Source organism: Antechinus flavipes, chromosome 6, assembly GCF_016432865.1.
Source record: "Antechinus flavipes isolate AdamAnt ecotype Samford, QLD, Australia chromosome 6, AdamAnt_v2, whole genome shotgun sequence".
Lineage (NCBI taxonomy): Eukaryota > Metazoa > Chordata > Mammalia > Dasyuromorphia > Dasyuridae > Antechinus > Antechinus flavipes.
This window is the reverse complement of record NC_067403.1, coordinates 71,542,373-71,556,894: the sequence shown is the minus strand read 5'-3', so window position 1 is coordinate 71,556,894 and position 14,522 is coordinate 71,542,373. Positions and strand designations below refer to the sequence as shown.

Here is a 14,522-nt window from a genome sequence, read left to right as displayed (position 1 = left end):
TTATTTCCTCCCTTATTCAATATTGGTAAAATTTCAACATGTCTATATGTGTTTAACAGCTTTTTCTTTATTTCTTTTCTGTATATTATAATAAATCCATTTTAGAAAATACCTGAGGCTGACTATCAATGTCAGCAAAATCAGAGGAAATGATTAAGAAGAAAAAGGTCCATTTTTAACTTGAACCTTAGAGATGACCTGCTCTAGTGCCTTCATTTTCCAGATGAGAAAAAGCTGCCCACAATAGTTCCACTACTAGTTTTACTAATAGGGTGCTCAGGGCCACCCCAATAAGCAGGCTCATATTACTTGGCTTGTACTTTCCAGTCTGGAAACTGGAATGGAGAAAGCAGAATGAATTCTGGTGGCTTAAAAAAATCTGGAATCAGCCCTTTTTGTGGCAAGGAACTAGAACTTGAGTATCCAGATGCTCATCAATTAGAAAATGGCTGAATAAGTTATGGTATGTGTATGTTATGGATTATTATTGTTCTGTAAGAAAGGACCAGAAGGATGATTTCAGAAAGGCCTGGAGAGACTCACATGAATTGATGCTAAATGAAATGAGCAGAACCAGGAGATCATTGTACACAGCAATAGCAAGATTATATGATGATCAATTCTGATGGAGAGAGCTCTCTTCAACAGTTCCAATTGTTCAGTGATGGAGAGCCATCTACACCCAGAGAGAGAATCATGGGAGTTGAGTGTGGACTACAACATAGAATTTTCATTTTTTTGTTTGCTTGCTTGTTTTCTTTTTCATTTTTTCCCTTTTTGATCTCATTTTTCTTGTGCAACATGATATTTGTGGAAATGCATATAGAAGAATTGCACATGTTTAACATGTATTGGATTACTTGTCATCTGGGGTGGGGGCAGAAGGGAGAGAGAAAAAAATTTGGAACATAAGGTTTTGCAAGGGTAAATGTTAAAAACTATACATGTGTTTTGAAAATAAAAAACTTCATAAAAATAACTAAACTGTAAAAGGAAGGAAGGAAGGAAAGAAGGAAGGAAGGAAGGGAGGGAGGGAGGGAGGAAGGAAAAGAAACACACCAAAACAATAACAAAAAATAACTGTCATCAGAGGGTATGCATTTAAATTTGGAGTCTTTAAGCAAAATTGGGCAATTACCATCCTCTTTAAGCATTTTTAGAAATATTTGTGATGTGACTTGGAGAGAGGCCTCTGAAGGCTGTGGGGTCCTATTTCTGGCAGAATGAGGGTAAGTGGGCAGTTCAATTCAATAAATATTTTTTGAACACCTACTATGTGCCAGGCACTGTGCTAAGCACCTTGCACACAAATAAGGAAAGAAAAAAAAAAAAGACATTTCCTAATCAGGGAAAGGTATTTCTAAAACTGGTGATTCTGAGAATTTGAGACACTGAGGAATGTCATAAGTCCTGAATTCTAATCCCCAGTTAATATTTAATTGACATTTAATATCCCTGTGATATTGTCAGGTAAGTCTCTCTGGATCTCTTTACTCGAATGATATAAAGGAGCAGTTTAACTCCGAAGCCCTTTTCCAGCTCTCAATTTGTTATCAGAGCAACCCTGTGCCTCAGTCTTCCCAGTCTGTACAATGGCACTTCTTCCTGCTTTAAAATCAGGAACCGAAGGAATGCTGGGCCGCCTTTTAAAGCTAAGCCTTCATTGGCTCCGTACATTTTTCCGACCCGCCCACGGAAACCTTCATCAGGGCCGGCTTCTCTTTTCTGGGTTCCAATGGCACAAAGGCCAAATACCACTGGAACCCGAGCAGAATGCATGAAGCACCTCCATGCGCACAGTGTACGAGTCGGGCCGGGCCATTAGAAAAATGGGCCGGGGGGAATTCAGGAGGAGAGCGACGAAGATCGAAGTCTTCGTACGCGGAGGAAATCCTTCCGCTCCCGCATCCTTAACCTACCTAACACCTAGCCTCTCCTGGAAAGCCGAGTGATGGTCGAGTCGCGGCGCAGAGGCTGTCGGGATTTGTAGTCCTCTCGCTGCGCGTCATGTCCCCCTACGGCTCCAGCCCCGCCCCCTCCCGGCGGGAGTCGCGTCTGGGGTGAGGGTAGGGGGGCGGAGAGGGGGAAGGACGCGGTCTAGGTTCGGCTCCCGCCCACCCCTTCCCCTCCCCTCCGACTTCCTGCTCTGGCCGGACTACAGCTCCCGCCGTCCTTTCGGTGCCGGGGCTGAAAGCGAAAATAAATCGGGCTCGGCGGCGTCTCGCTCTCGCTCTCGCTCGGGCTTCCTCTCAGTTTTGTTTTCCCCGCGGCAGGACGGGCGCCGGGGCGGGCCCTGTGTCCTCCGGGGGGGTGGTGGCAGGGCTTCTCCGCCCTCCGTCTGGCTGCAGCTTGGCTGGGGCGGCGCGAGGCAGCTGGGAGCCCCTCGGGATCTATTCCCCGCCGGCCGGCACGAGGCAGCCGGGGGGGCCGCGGGCCCAGCGCTCCGGCCTCACTCCCGAACCGCGGCGGCCGGTCTCGTGTGGAGGGCGGGGCGGGCATGGACTAGGCTAGGGGCCCGCCCGTGCACCGCCGCCGCCGCCGCTCGCCGCCGCTCCTGCTGCCGCCGCCGCCGCCGTCGCGGCCATGTGGGGCTAGCCCCGGGCGGGCTGGTGCAGCGCGGACGGGCCAACATGGAGGCTGCCGTTAGTCTCCCGGATGGCGGGGAACCCGGGGCCGGGGGCAGCGGCCCGGGGGACGCGACGCCTATGGACGCCTATCTGCGCAGCCTGGGCTTGTGCCGGAAGCTCATCGCCAAGGACGGCTCCTGCCTGTTCAGGGCCGTGGCGGAGCAGGTGAGCCGCGCGGGTCGGGGGGCGGGGGCCGGGCCCGAGGCCGCGGGCTCCGCGTTCTACGCGCCGGGTCCCCTTGTGTCGTCACAGCCACCTCCTTCTCTCCCCCCATTGTGTCCGTGGAATGTCCACGCGCGGCTCGGCGGGCCCGGACCCACCACGAGCGCGTTTTCTGCCTCCCTTCGTGCTCTCCGCGACGGGCGCTTCCTGGCCCATGAGGGTCCCCTCCCCACGGCCCAGCCTTCGGGTGTCGCCTGCATGGACCTGTTGAATGGGACCTTGCCCCGGGGTTGCTTCTGCAGAACTTTGTCAGCCTTTAATTAGCCTGCGTTAATTAGGCACCTCCTTATCCGGACCTAGGCTAGTGAGACCGGAGGAGACCCCTCCCCCAGGAGTCGGATATTAGCAGCCCCCCAACTTGGAAGAAATAGGGGTGCTCATCGATGAGAGAATAAATTGGCCCTCCAAACTAGTGGTGCTCATTGATGGGGAGATGGATAAATTGTGCCCCCCAAACCCAGAAATAGCCGTGTTCATCGATGGGCATAAATTGTGGATTCTCAAAAAACCTGGAAGAAGTAGGGCTAGTTATGGATGGAGGGGATAGATAAACTGTGTACCCTCATCTAGAAGAAATAGGGGTACCCATGGATGGGGAGAATAGTCAGATTGTGCCTCCCCAAACCTAGAAGAAATAGAGGTACTCAAACATGAGGAAGAAGTAGACAAACTCATTTCCCAACACTCCCCCCAGAAATAGGGCTACTCTTGGATGGGGGCAATTAATTATCCCCCAAAAAACTTTGAAAGCGGGGAACTTAACGGTAGGGGGAATATATAAATGGTGGCCTGGATATAACCGGTTATTGGTAGCATGATAAAAACCAGAAATATGAAACTTGGGGAATTGGGAGAGGCCCAGGGGTTTGGGGTTTGGGCCCAGGCTACCCTTTCCAAGCCTGGGAATCGCTGCTCGGCTGTGGTGTGGTCGGCACCCAGATCGGGAGCAAGTGCTGAGTGAAGTAGAGCCTGGGAGAATGGGGTGCACCCCAGAAGGAAAGTCTCTGCTTCCAACTCGCTGTAGGACGCCCCGCCCTCAAGGAGCTTACATTCTAACGGGTGAAATCACCTGCAGGACCCTTGGGTGTGTCTAGTTTTCTGATGGAATATATTATATAGGAAATATAGCTTTATATGAGAAACTTTAGATGAATATATAAAGGATATGTAAATGGGAAGTAATTATATATATATACACACACATATACACACACATAGATATAGGTAAATAGGAAGAAGAAAGGCACTGTAATTAGGAGGAAGTAGGGAAAAACTTAATGAAGAAGGTAGAATTTTTGTTGGGACTTGAAGCAGGGGAAATCAGGAATAGAGCAGGGACAGCCAGAGAGAATACCCATGGCTTAGCAATAGGTAATAAAGACTTCATATTTATTAACAAAATTACAATTAGACTATATGGTATTCCAGGAAAAAGAAAGTATTTTTACCTCTTAATTACTCCTCTTATTCTACCATTTGTAGGGTGGGAGTTAGAAACAGTTTTAACCAAATTTCCCATGTGTTCAGATCATTTTCTGCCAATTTGTTTAATAAAAAGTCCTTTTTTTTTTTTTTTTTTTTTTGAAGGGGGAGTTTTAAGAAGGTGATTTGTGGATTGTGTAAACACTTTTTGCAGGAATGTAATAAAAATTATATCAAACAATAGCAATAGTAAAATTGCTACCCCTTCCCATCCTTGCTTTTTTATTATAATTTTATAGAAGCTTGATCAGTTCTCCATCTTGAATTAAAGATTTTTTTTTTACCCAGTGACATCTGAGAATTGCTCCCTTACCCTTTTAACAGTCTCTTGCAGTCTAAATCAAGGTCTTTCGTTTGAAAATGTTTTATGTTCTGATAGTATCAATTTTTGGTAAGCATTCTGTTTAGAAAAAAATATTATGAAAAAAAGAAAAACAATACAATTTTGGTACCTTTTGTGTACCCGTCAGTCATTTCAGTCTCTTTTGAATCCGCCCTTGTGACAAAGATAGACAGCTTAGCAAAAGCATCCAATATCACTGCCACATCTGAAACCAGATACAATATTCCTTCCAGATAGGTGCCCTTCCCCCATCTCTCAGGTATTCTGTATTTCAAAGGCCTTATTATTTTAAATCTCTAGCATAAAATCAGATTTTTTAATCTTGAACTCTTAACTCAGAAATGTTTCTCATGGTCAGGGGCATTATATTAACCCTTCACACATCATCCTGAAGTTCAGCAGGATCAATCAAATTTTGACTTGTTCAAGAAATGAGAAGATGCTGTTCTCAAAATGTTTGCCTTTGTTGCTGGTCTTTATCTTCAGGATATTCAGGAATATCTTCATATACTTAGTGTACTCTTTGTGAGCTGATTATACAGCTTGCTAATTTTCAAGATCTTTTTGGTGCCTTCTTTACACTTAAGACCTATTTAGTATCTCCAGAAACAGAAAAAGGTGAAATTAATTTATTTTTGTATCTACTCCCAGCTCTAACATAAAGATTGGCAGGAGAAAAGGAATTTGAAAGGAATTGATACAAGTGGGGTTTAGGGGTTTGAATGTCTATAATCCAGACTTTACCTCTATGTATACAGAAAGTAGAATTTTAGTATAAAAGGCCTGTGTTGTTATAGATGTCTAGATAATAACCTTGACTATCTTAGCTTTTTGAATTGCAGTTACAGTTTGGCCTTCAAAATAATAGTGATTGTGATATGTTGATTATTTTTGATGAAAAAAGAGCCTCAAAATATTCAAGTTAATTATCCAAACTCTCCCCTCTTGGTACTTAGAGAAGAAGAAAATCTTAAAAGTCCCAAATTACAGTGAGGTCCCAGTTTTACTTATTTAGGCCAAAGATATATAGATAATGGCAAAATGTATGTTGGGAACATATGGGAGTGGAATATGGCACTGGTCCCAGGCTTTGGTATTTAAAAAAAAAAATGTGTAAGAATTTATTCTTAGCCTTGAGTTGCCTTAGAATGTTTTTAACTCCTGGGGTAGTGTTTCTAAATACTTTAAACTGCAGAAGTGGTGGCAGCAGGTTGAAGTATGGAAGCAAGAAGGAAGCACATGCAGGAATATAAAACTTTGTCTCACATTCTAGGTTTATCGAAACAGAGACCTTTAACTTTCTGCACATGTGTAAATAGTACATAGCTCTTTAAGGTTTGCAAAAGCACTTTACAAATATTTAATTTTTTAATCTCCTCAACACCTTGTAGAGCCCTTCAATTTGGGTATCCTACTCCCAAGGGGACTAATCTGAACCTACTTCAGTAGGTCATGGAAATAAAAATAGGACATTCCCTAGATAACTTGCTGAAGCAGCATTTGTAAGCTTTTGCCCACTATCAACCAATTTGTTGACACAAAGTATGGTTTTGAAAAAGTCATAATTTCTTCTTCATGCCATCTGTATTTATATGTCTCCTTACATAGAACTGCACAAGTTAATTCATCAGAAATACTGCTGTGTGCTTACAACATAATCTACTTTTCAAAAAAAACATTTCTCCTTTCCAGCATTTAATTTCATTTCTACTATTTCAGGACATTTTTAGAAATTGCTGAAACTACTACTTATGAGTAAGGAGTTCAAAATTCCCTAATTTTTTTTTGATAAAAAGATAAAATATATTTATTCTATTGTTTTTGACTCTAGGTACGCTTTAGTCATAGTCTGCCAACTGTTGCTAGGTAAATGACTGATTAGCCTGAGTTTGCTAGTTACAGGAAGCAATATCAGATGACAAACTAGAGTGTTACAGAAAACTAATAATACCTTAGCTTAATGATGATATGGTTGCTGTGAATGAGCTTGTAATGTTTTTGGTTCCTTAGTAAATGGGATTAGGAATGAGGCATCAAATATGGGCTTATCAAATTGATAGTTTTAGCAGTCAGCAAGCCTTTTTGAAACAGAGATAGTATTACATTGGTAGCCAGGTTCTAAAATAGGTGTGAAGATCAGTGGAATTAGGAACAAACTGTCTAGTATACTTTTTAAAATCACTTTTTAAAAAATTTTCAAACAAATAAATAAATGTTGCCTTTGAGTTACAGCCCATGTCTTAAGGTATCAGTTGTTTAGCATTGGGTTGTGCAAGAATATATTTCCAGAAGTCATTGGATGTGAAAGTATGTTTAGTTGTGATTCTCTAACTGCATTTTGGATTTTTTGTTTAAGCTTATAATAATAGAAAATATTTTTAATCTTTGAAACCATAGACTGCTATATTTGAGAATTTTAATTTTCTAAATTTAAACATGTTAGTGGGCGAATACTTTTTTTGAAGAGTTAGAAAAAGGAATTTTTAAAAATAAAAATAATCTTTTGTAGATGTCCTTTATTTTTTATGTTTGCTTCTGTGTATGTCCTTTTCATCTTCCCACACCTAAGTAAATTATCTTTTTCAACAGAGATTATAAACAAAAAGCAATCCAGCAAAACAAAATAGTTTGCCATCTTGGCAATTAAAATAGGAAGAAGTGAATTTTTCAAATATAATTATATTAATGAAATTAGAGATTTTAAGAATTTTTTTTCAATCACAGGAGAATCACATCCATGCTATCATTCATTCCCTTTCCTACTCTCCCAGCAAAGTTAGACTATCAAGTAATGTGCAATTGTGGAATGTTATTTTGTATTGCTTTTTTAAAAATTAAAAACTAGTGTCTCTTTAGTATAGGACTATTAAAAACCATAAAAATTGTTTAAAAGCTTGAACATACCATCTAATACAGCTCATTAATTTTATACATCTAAAAAATCAAGTCTCAGGTGAAATAATTTGTCTCAAGTTCATGCAGGTAGCTAGATGCATGTTGTCTATTGATGTGGTAGTTTTAAGAGTGCTAATGAACTAGAGTCCCATATGCCTGTACTATGTTAAAGAAGTTTGGTACAAGATAAAACCAGAATTGGTCTTATGAGCTGTAACTATTATATCATGAAAGCCTTTGCCTACTCCTGTGATTTTAAAATGTTTTCAAGGGAAATAAAATATAAGAGGAAGAGAAAATGGATCTTGTAAGACATGCTGTTGCTATTAAACTTAGGAGGAGGGATTGAAAAAATTGGGGGATTTATCAGATTGCTCCAATTATGCAGAATGGGTTGAAGTTTTGGAAATGGGGAAGGTGGTTAAGTCACATGTATGTTCTTTTGGAGGGAAAAAGTCTAAAGACTATGCTTTTTTTCTTTTTTAGGTATTGCATTCTCAATCTCGACATGTAGAAGTCAGGATGGCCTGTATACACTATCTTCGAGAAAACAGAGAGAAATTTGAAGCGGTAATTTATGTCAAACTTGAAGTTTTTTTTCACTTTGTTAACTTTTTAGGTCTCAATCATGATATAGACTTTTTTGAAAATCCCATAGAATACTTAAATGGAAGGAGTCAAGTGCATCATTTATTGAATTTTTATGAATTTGTTCTTGTTTGGCCAATTAGTTGTGTTTGACTGTCTCTTGTTTCTGAATCTTTGGAGTTTTTTTTGGCAAAGATATTAGAGTAGTTGGCTATTTCCTTCTCCAGCTCATTTTACAGATGAGGAAACCCAGGCACACAGCTCATACGTGAGTTGGCCAGGGTCATACAGTGAGGATGTGTCTGGGGCCACATTTAAAATTAGCTCCTTCTGACTCCAGGGCTGGCAATCTGTCTATCCACTGTGTCACCAGGTGCCCCGGCTTCTACGAATGCAGTGGTGATAGTTTAAAGAATTTTGGAGATTATCTCCAAATATTATTAGATAGTGTTGAATACTTATTATATGCAAGGAATTTACAAGGTGAGTAAAACACAAACCTTAAGATAAACTTTACCTAGCTTTGTGAAGGAATGAGCTACTTGACAGATTACTGTTAATTTGAATATGAGATGCAAATTTTCATAGAAAATACATTAAAAAAAACACTTGATGAACTCTACAACATGGTAAATAAAATTTAATCAGAGGCACTTAGATCTTTTCCCAGGGTTTATTCTTAGAAAAATAATTCCTATTACAACCAGGATTTGTTCTAAGTGCTGACTAATAGGGAATACTGTGTAACAAAATGGCAGCAACTTAAATTTCGTTAGTAGTATGTGGTAAATCATAAAGTAATGCTAGGATCAATTTTTATTAGAGTTGAAGACTAATAATTTTACAACCTAGGACGACGTCATCTGACAATTGTACCTTGGTCTGTCTTCTCGATTTTGAAAAGATTTTGGGGAAAAGATATTCTTTTGTATATCTTAGTTCTATAACTCAAAAGGTAAAAAAATACCAATTTCTGAATTTAGATAATGCCAGGAGTCAATGACTTAATATATTGCCGATAGTATATTACAAATCCTGGGAATTGAAAGGCAAAATAATCAGTTCCTTCAAGGAGCTTACATTCTAATGAAGGAGATAATATAGGCACAGAAGTGATTGGAGGCCTTTTGATATAATGGGTAGGAGGCTGGACTTGAAATCTGGGAGAGCAAAATTCAAGGCTTCATGTTCTTATCAGCCATGTTATCCTACATATAATCACCTGTACACTCCTATCTGCAGAATGGGGAAAATAATTCTGCTTCACACAATTCAAGAGTTAAATGAAGTCATATATGCTAAGTGCTCTGTGAACATTGCATTATTCAATAGAAATTATTTTTATTAATATTCAAGAGGAAGTATAGCGGGTACACAATGGACACGGTTAACTTGCAATTAAAATACAATACCCATTTGAATCGTAATAATTTAAGTTCTGTCCATTTGAATCATAATAATTTAAGTTCTACCCATTTGAATCATAATAATTTAAGTTCTAACAAGACAATTTGGAAAAATAGGATGGTATAAAATGATGTATGAGATTTTTTTGGGAAATGATCCACAGTTAATAAGAATTTAATGTCAAACTGCACCTTAATCTTTATGTATCTTCCTTCAGTGATTAAATGTTTTAATAATTTAACTAATACTGAATAATCTTTCATTTTAGAATATTTAATTTGCTTCCCTCAACTAAAGTTAACAAATCTTACTCTTGAAAAAATTATGTAGAAGTTAGGTTCTGCTCTTAGTTGTTATATCAAAGTTACTGTTGAGGTGTATTATGTAAAAATTAAAAATGCTTCTTTTTTTACACTTTATACTTAAATACCCATTATTTTGATTTTTAGGAAGACTCAAGTCTAATCCATCATTTACATGACAATCCAAATATTTGAAGACTAGACAGCTATCATGTTTTTTATGTCTACCTGCAGGTTAAGTAGTCTCAGTTCCTTTAGAAGATCCTTATGTAACATAGTCTCCAGTTCATTCACCATTTCTTTTTAACCTTCCTTTGAGTGCATACCAGTTTCTGTCCTAAAAATGTTTTCCCAGAAGTAAACAAAGGATTCATATGTATAAAGTGTTTTATATTGCTTTCAGTTTATCTTCCAGGTAACCTGTATAGTTTCCAGATTAATTCTTCTAACACATGACTCTAGCATGTCACTTAAACATTTTTGCCTCTTAAGGTCATTTTTAGTAGTAGAATCATAACCTCATAGATTTAGAACTATGAGGGATGTTAGGAATTGTCTAGTTGAGTCTTGTTCCTTTCCAAACTAATTTCTTACTATTTCATAGCAGCCTGACCTTAGAGACAGTCCAGTTTCCTCATTTTTCTTTTTTTTTTTTTAAATTTAAATTTTATTTTATTTAATAATAACTTTGTATTGACAGAATCCATGCCAGGGTAATTTTTTACAACATTATCCCTTGCACTTGCTTATGTTTCATTTTTTTCCCTCCCCCCTCCCCCCCCCCCCCCCCCCCCAAGATGGCAAGCCTCATTTTTCTATGATTGTAATCACATTCATTTTCCTTTCTGCCTTTAGTCTTGTTTTTCTTGTTTCTGGAGTATAATACTTATTTTTCCTTTCCAATCTGTTCCTATTTAATCCTTTAAAGGAAAACTCAATTCATTTTCTTCAGGGAAACTTTTCTGATGATTTTAGCCTATATTGGGTGGCTTCTGTTTTTTTTTTAATTAAGGAGTATTAGTTCACAATGAAAAGAATACTGACTCTGGAATAATATCAGACCTTCCATGTGTTTGACACTGAGAAACTTCCTTACATTTCCTAGGTGTTAGTTTTCCCATTTGTAGATCTGTGATCCAGTGATTCTAAATTCTTTTGCAGTCAATGAATGTTTATCAAGTTCTAGCTGTGTGGCAGGCACTGTGCTTATTTAGTAAAGAAGCACCATAGGAATCTCTACCCTTGGTTTCCACTTCCCTTCCTCCCCAATTTTGGCAGTGTAATCTTTTTGCCATTCCACAGAAAATGTAAGAACTAAATTGTAAAAATACATAATGCAGTAGAACACAAAAGGACCTTACAGTTGCCCCAAAACAATACAGTTCTTCTGAATCCTACTTTCCACAATGTACCTAAGTTTTTTCCAACTTATAATACCACTCTTATCCTTTGAACTTGGGGGAACTGAACTAAGAATTCCTTGGGGGTAGCCCTTGAATGAATGAAATGAATGAAAAGCATTTAAGTATTAACTAATGTGTTGGGGAGATAAATGAAAAAAATGAGACATATATAGGACTGCTTGCCATCTTGGGCGGGGCGGGGGGGGGGTGGAGGGAGGAAGGGGAAAAAACAAAACATAAGCGAGTGCAAGGGATAATGTTGTAAAAAATTACCCTGGCATGGATTCTGTCAATACAAAGTTATTATTAAATAAAATAAAATTTAAATAAAAAAAACATATTTGGGGGTGAACACACATTGGAACTGGTGGCTTGGGAACAGCATTTTGGCCTGAAGTTATATTAGGATAGTAAAGCCAAAGAGAACTGATTGACAGGTCCTTTCCAAAAGTAGTGGTAGGGATTGATTTAATTATAGCCTTTCTATAATGGGAATGAATGGAGTAGGAGAACAGATATCAAGAAGATGCTTGGGGTGGGTGGGTAGATTGTGAAATATGGTCTAGTTGGTGTAAGACCAGCTAGAGAGAATGCATTGTTAGTGATATTCCCACGAGCCCCACACATTAGGCTAAACTCGTGATTTTACATGGTTCAGGGTCTCTTTTCAAGAGAGATAAATAGGCCGCACCTGAACATTTTGGCTTAGGTATTGCCATGAAAACTTTGACTTCCCCAGAAGGGAAATATGGATTCTAAGCCCTTTTCTGTTGTACCTGCACCATCTGAATTACTATAATTGTAGAGTGTAAAATCCAAGGCTCATCTGCCCAGTAGTAATATGGCTTTTGATCCCTTGCTGTTTGTTCAGCATTGAGGGGCCACTTGAAGGATCTGTGCTAGAACTTTTAGGAAAGTGTACTTCCATTTTCCAGTATGCAGCTGAAAGCTATCCCTTCAGGAGTGCTCTACCACTTCCCTGCCAGCTGCTAACTAAAGGTTGTCTTCTAGGGCTGCCATATGTTTGAGATCATGTAGCTCCTTTGTGTCTTACCTCAAGGCTCTCATTATGTTCCCTACCTCAAAATCACAGCTCTGCTATGTTACCTGGCTCTCTATGGAGGAAAGGTCGGGGGAAAAAGACTCCTTTTTAATGAATGGTAATTTGTAGACCTCTGCATGAGAATACACTCTGTTATGTAAAAAAAAAAAACTTGATTAAAAAAACATTTAATCATTAAAAATCAAAGGTAGCTATTACTAGGAGGGATAGAGGAAGGCATAAAACATAAAATAGATAATTTTGACCTTAAAATTAAAAACATTAACAAAACTTGTGTGAATAAAATCAGGGAAAGAAAAACACATAAATATGGAAAATATATGGGGAATTGACATATATAATAATAAAAAAGTTGAAGAAAAGGTATCAAAGTATAGGAGTAATTTTTTAAAATTGAAATTATAAGTGGCAACATGAAAATATGGTTTGAGTAACTAATTTCAAGAAATAAATACACTTGACATTTACCTGACTCATCCTTTAAATTGACAAAGATGACAAAAGGTGGGAAGAAATGGCTGTTGGAAAGGTTATAGAAACACAGGCATACCAAAGCATTATTGGTGGAGCTATAAAGGGGGCAAACTATTCTGATTTTCAATTGACAGTTATTTAAAAAAAAAACTTAACTATTCATAGCCTTTTCTTCTACTGGGCATATAGTGAAAGGAAGTGTCAAATTATCATAGCACTATTCTTTGTGGTAGCAGAGGTTAGGAAACAAAAGTGAGTGCATGTTCTCTTATCAGAATATTGTGGTATATGAATGCCATTGGATGTTACTGTATAATTTTTAAAAAAATTCAGGAAATAAAAAATTGAGAAAAAGTGATTAAAAATTAAATAATGTCAAAAGAAAATATACACAATGACTATACCAAAGATCTTTTATTTTTTATTTTATTTTATTTAATAATTATAACTTTTTATTGACAGAAGCCATGCCTGGGTAATTTTTTACAATATTATCCCTTGCACTCACTTCTGTTCCGACTTTTCCCCTCCCTCCACCCCCTCCCCCAGATGACAAGCAGTCTTATACATGTTAAATATGCCACAGTATATCCTAGATACAATATATGTGTGCAGAACCGAACAGTTCTCTTACTGCACAGGAAGAAATGGATTCAGAAGGTTATTTTTACTGGGAAGAAAAACAAAATACAAACAGTTTACATTCATTTCCCAGTGTTCTTTCTTTGGGTGTAGTTGCTTCTCATTGATCAATTGAAACTGAGTTAGATCTTCTCTTTGTCAAAGAAATCCACTTTCATCAGAATACATCTTCATACAATATCGTTGTTGAGGTATATAATGATCTGCTTCAGCTCATTTCACTTAGCATCAGTTCATGTAATTCTCACCAATCCTCTCTGTATTCATCCTGCTGGTCATTTCTTACAGAACGGTAATATTCCATAACATTCATATACCACAATTTACCCAACCATTCTCCAGTTGATGGGCATCCATTCATTTTCTAATTTCTAGCCACTACAAACAGGGCTGCCACAAATATTTTGGCACATACAGGTCCCTTTCCCTTCTTTAGTATTTCCCGAAGATCTTTTAAAAGGAAGTTGGACTGTGAGAAATATTCAACTCAGTGACAAAGAACAGTGACTAAATTTCTTTCTAGTGGCAGAGAAAATTGGAGAGGATTGACTACTAGATATATTCTTTTATATAGCATGCTATGCAACAAATTATAGTGCAATTAATCTTCAGTAGTTTAAAATTTAAGCTTTAATAATCATATATAAATAGATTTTCTTTTTACACAGGAGGATTCATTTCTAGAGGGTAGATGAGATTAAACTATGACATAAAGACAGACAATCTTGAGCTTTTAAAAAGAAAATATAACAACTACCCTGAGTTCAGATTTATCTTGCATGAGTTTATTTGAAAAATAGTACATATATATGCATTATGTTTATGTAGTAGAAGTTGTCTGCTTATTTATTATAAGGAATCATGCTGTGTATTTTTTTGGATCTAAATAAAAATCAGAGTGACAGTGTTTGGTGTGCATCTGGTTTCCAGGTCGTTTTGCTACAGTGCTGGTACCTTGGACAATTCATTTGTAGCATCTTAATATTATTGTCCTGTATTTGTTGCATATGTGTATGTTTCATCTTCTCAAATATTTTGTAATCTCCATTTGAGCCTAAATAATAATTTTATACC

At 38.2% G+C, this 14,522-nt stretch overlaps 1 protein-coding gene across 1 annotated transcript in view; it reads left to right on the top strand.

Moving 5' to 3' along the window:
- Positions 1–1,957: 1,957 nt before the first annotated feature.
- The window catches only part of OTUD4 (OTU deubiquitinase 4), a 49,683-nt gene continuing 37,118 nt past the window's right edge, over positions 1,958–14,522 (top strand). The window contains exons 1-2 of the mRNA XM_051967645.1: positions 1,958–2,792; positions 8,056–8,139. Coding sequence (XP_051823605.1) covers positions 2,631–2,792; positions 8,056–8,139 — 246 coding nt within the window. The 5' untranslated portion in view covers positions 1,958–2,630. The remainder of the gene's footprint in view (positions 2,793–8,055; positions 8,140–14,522) is intronic.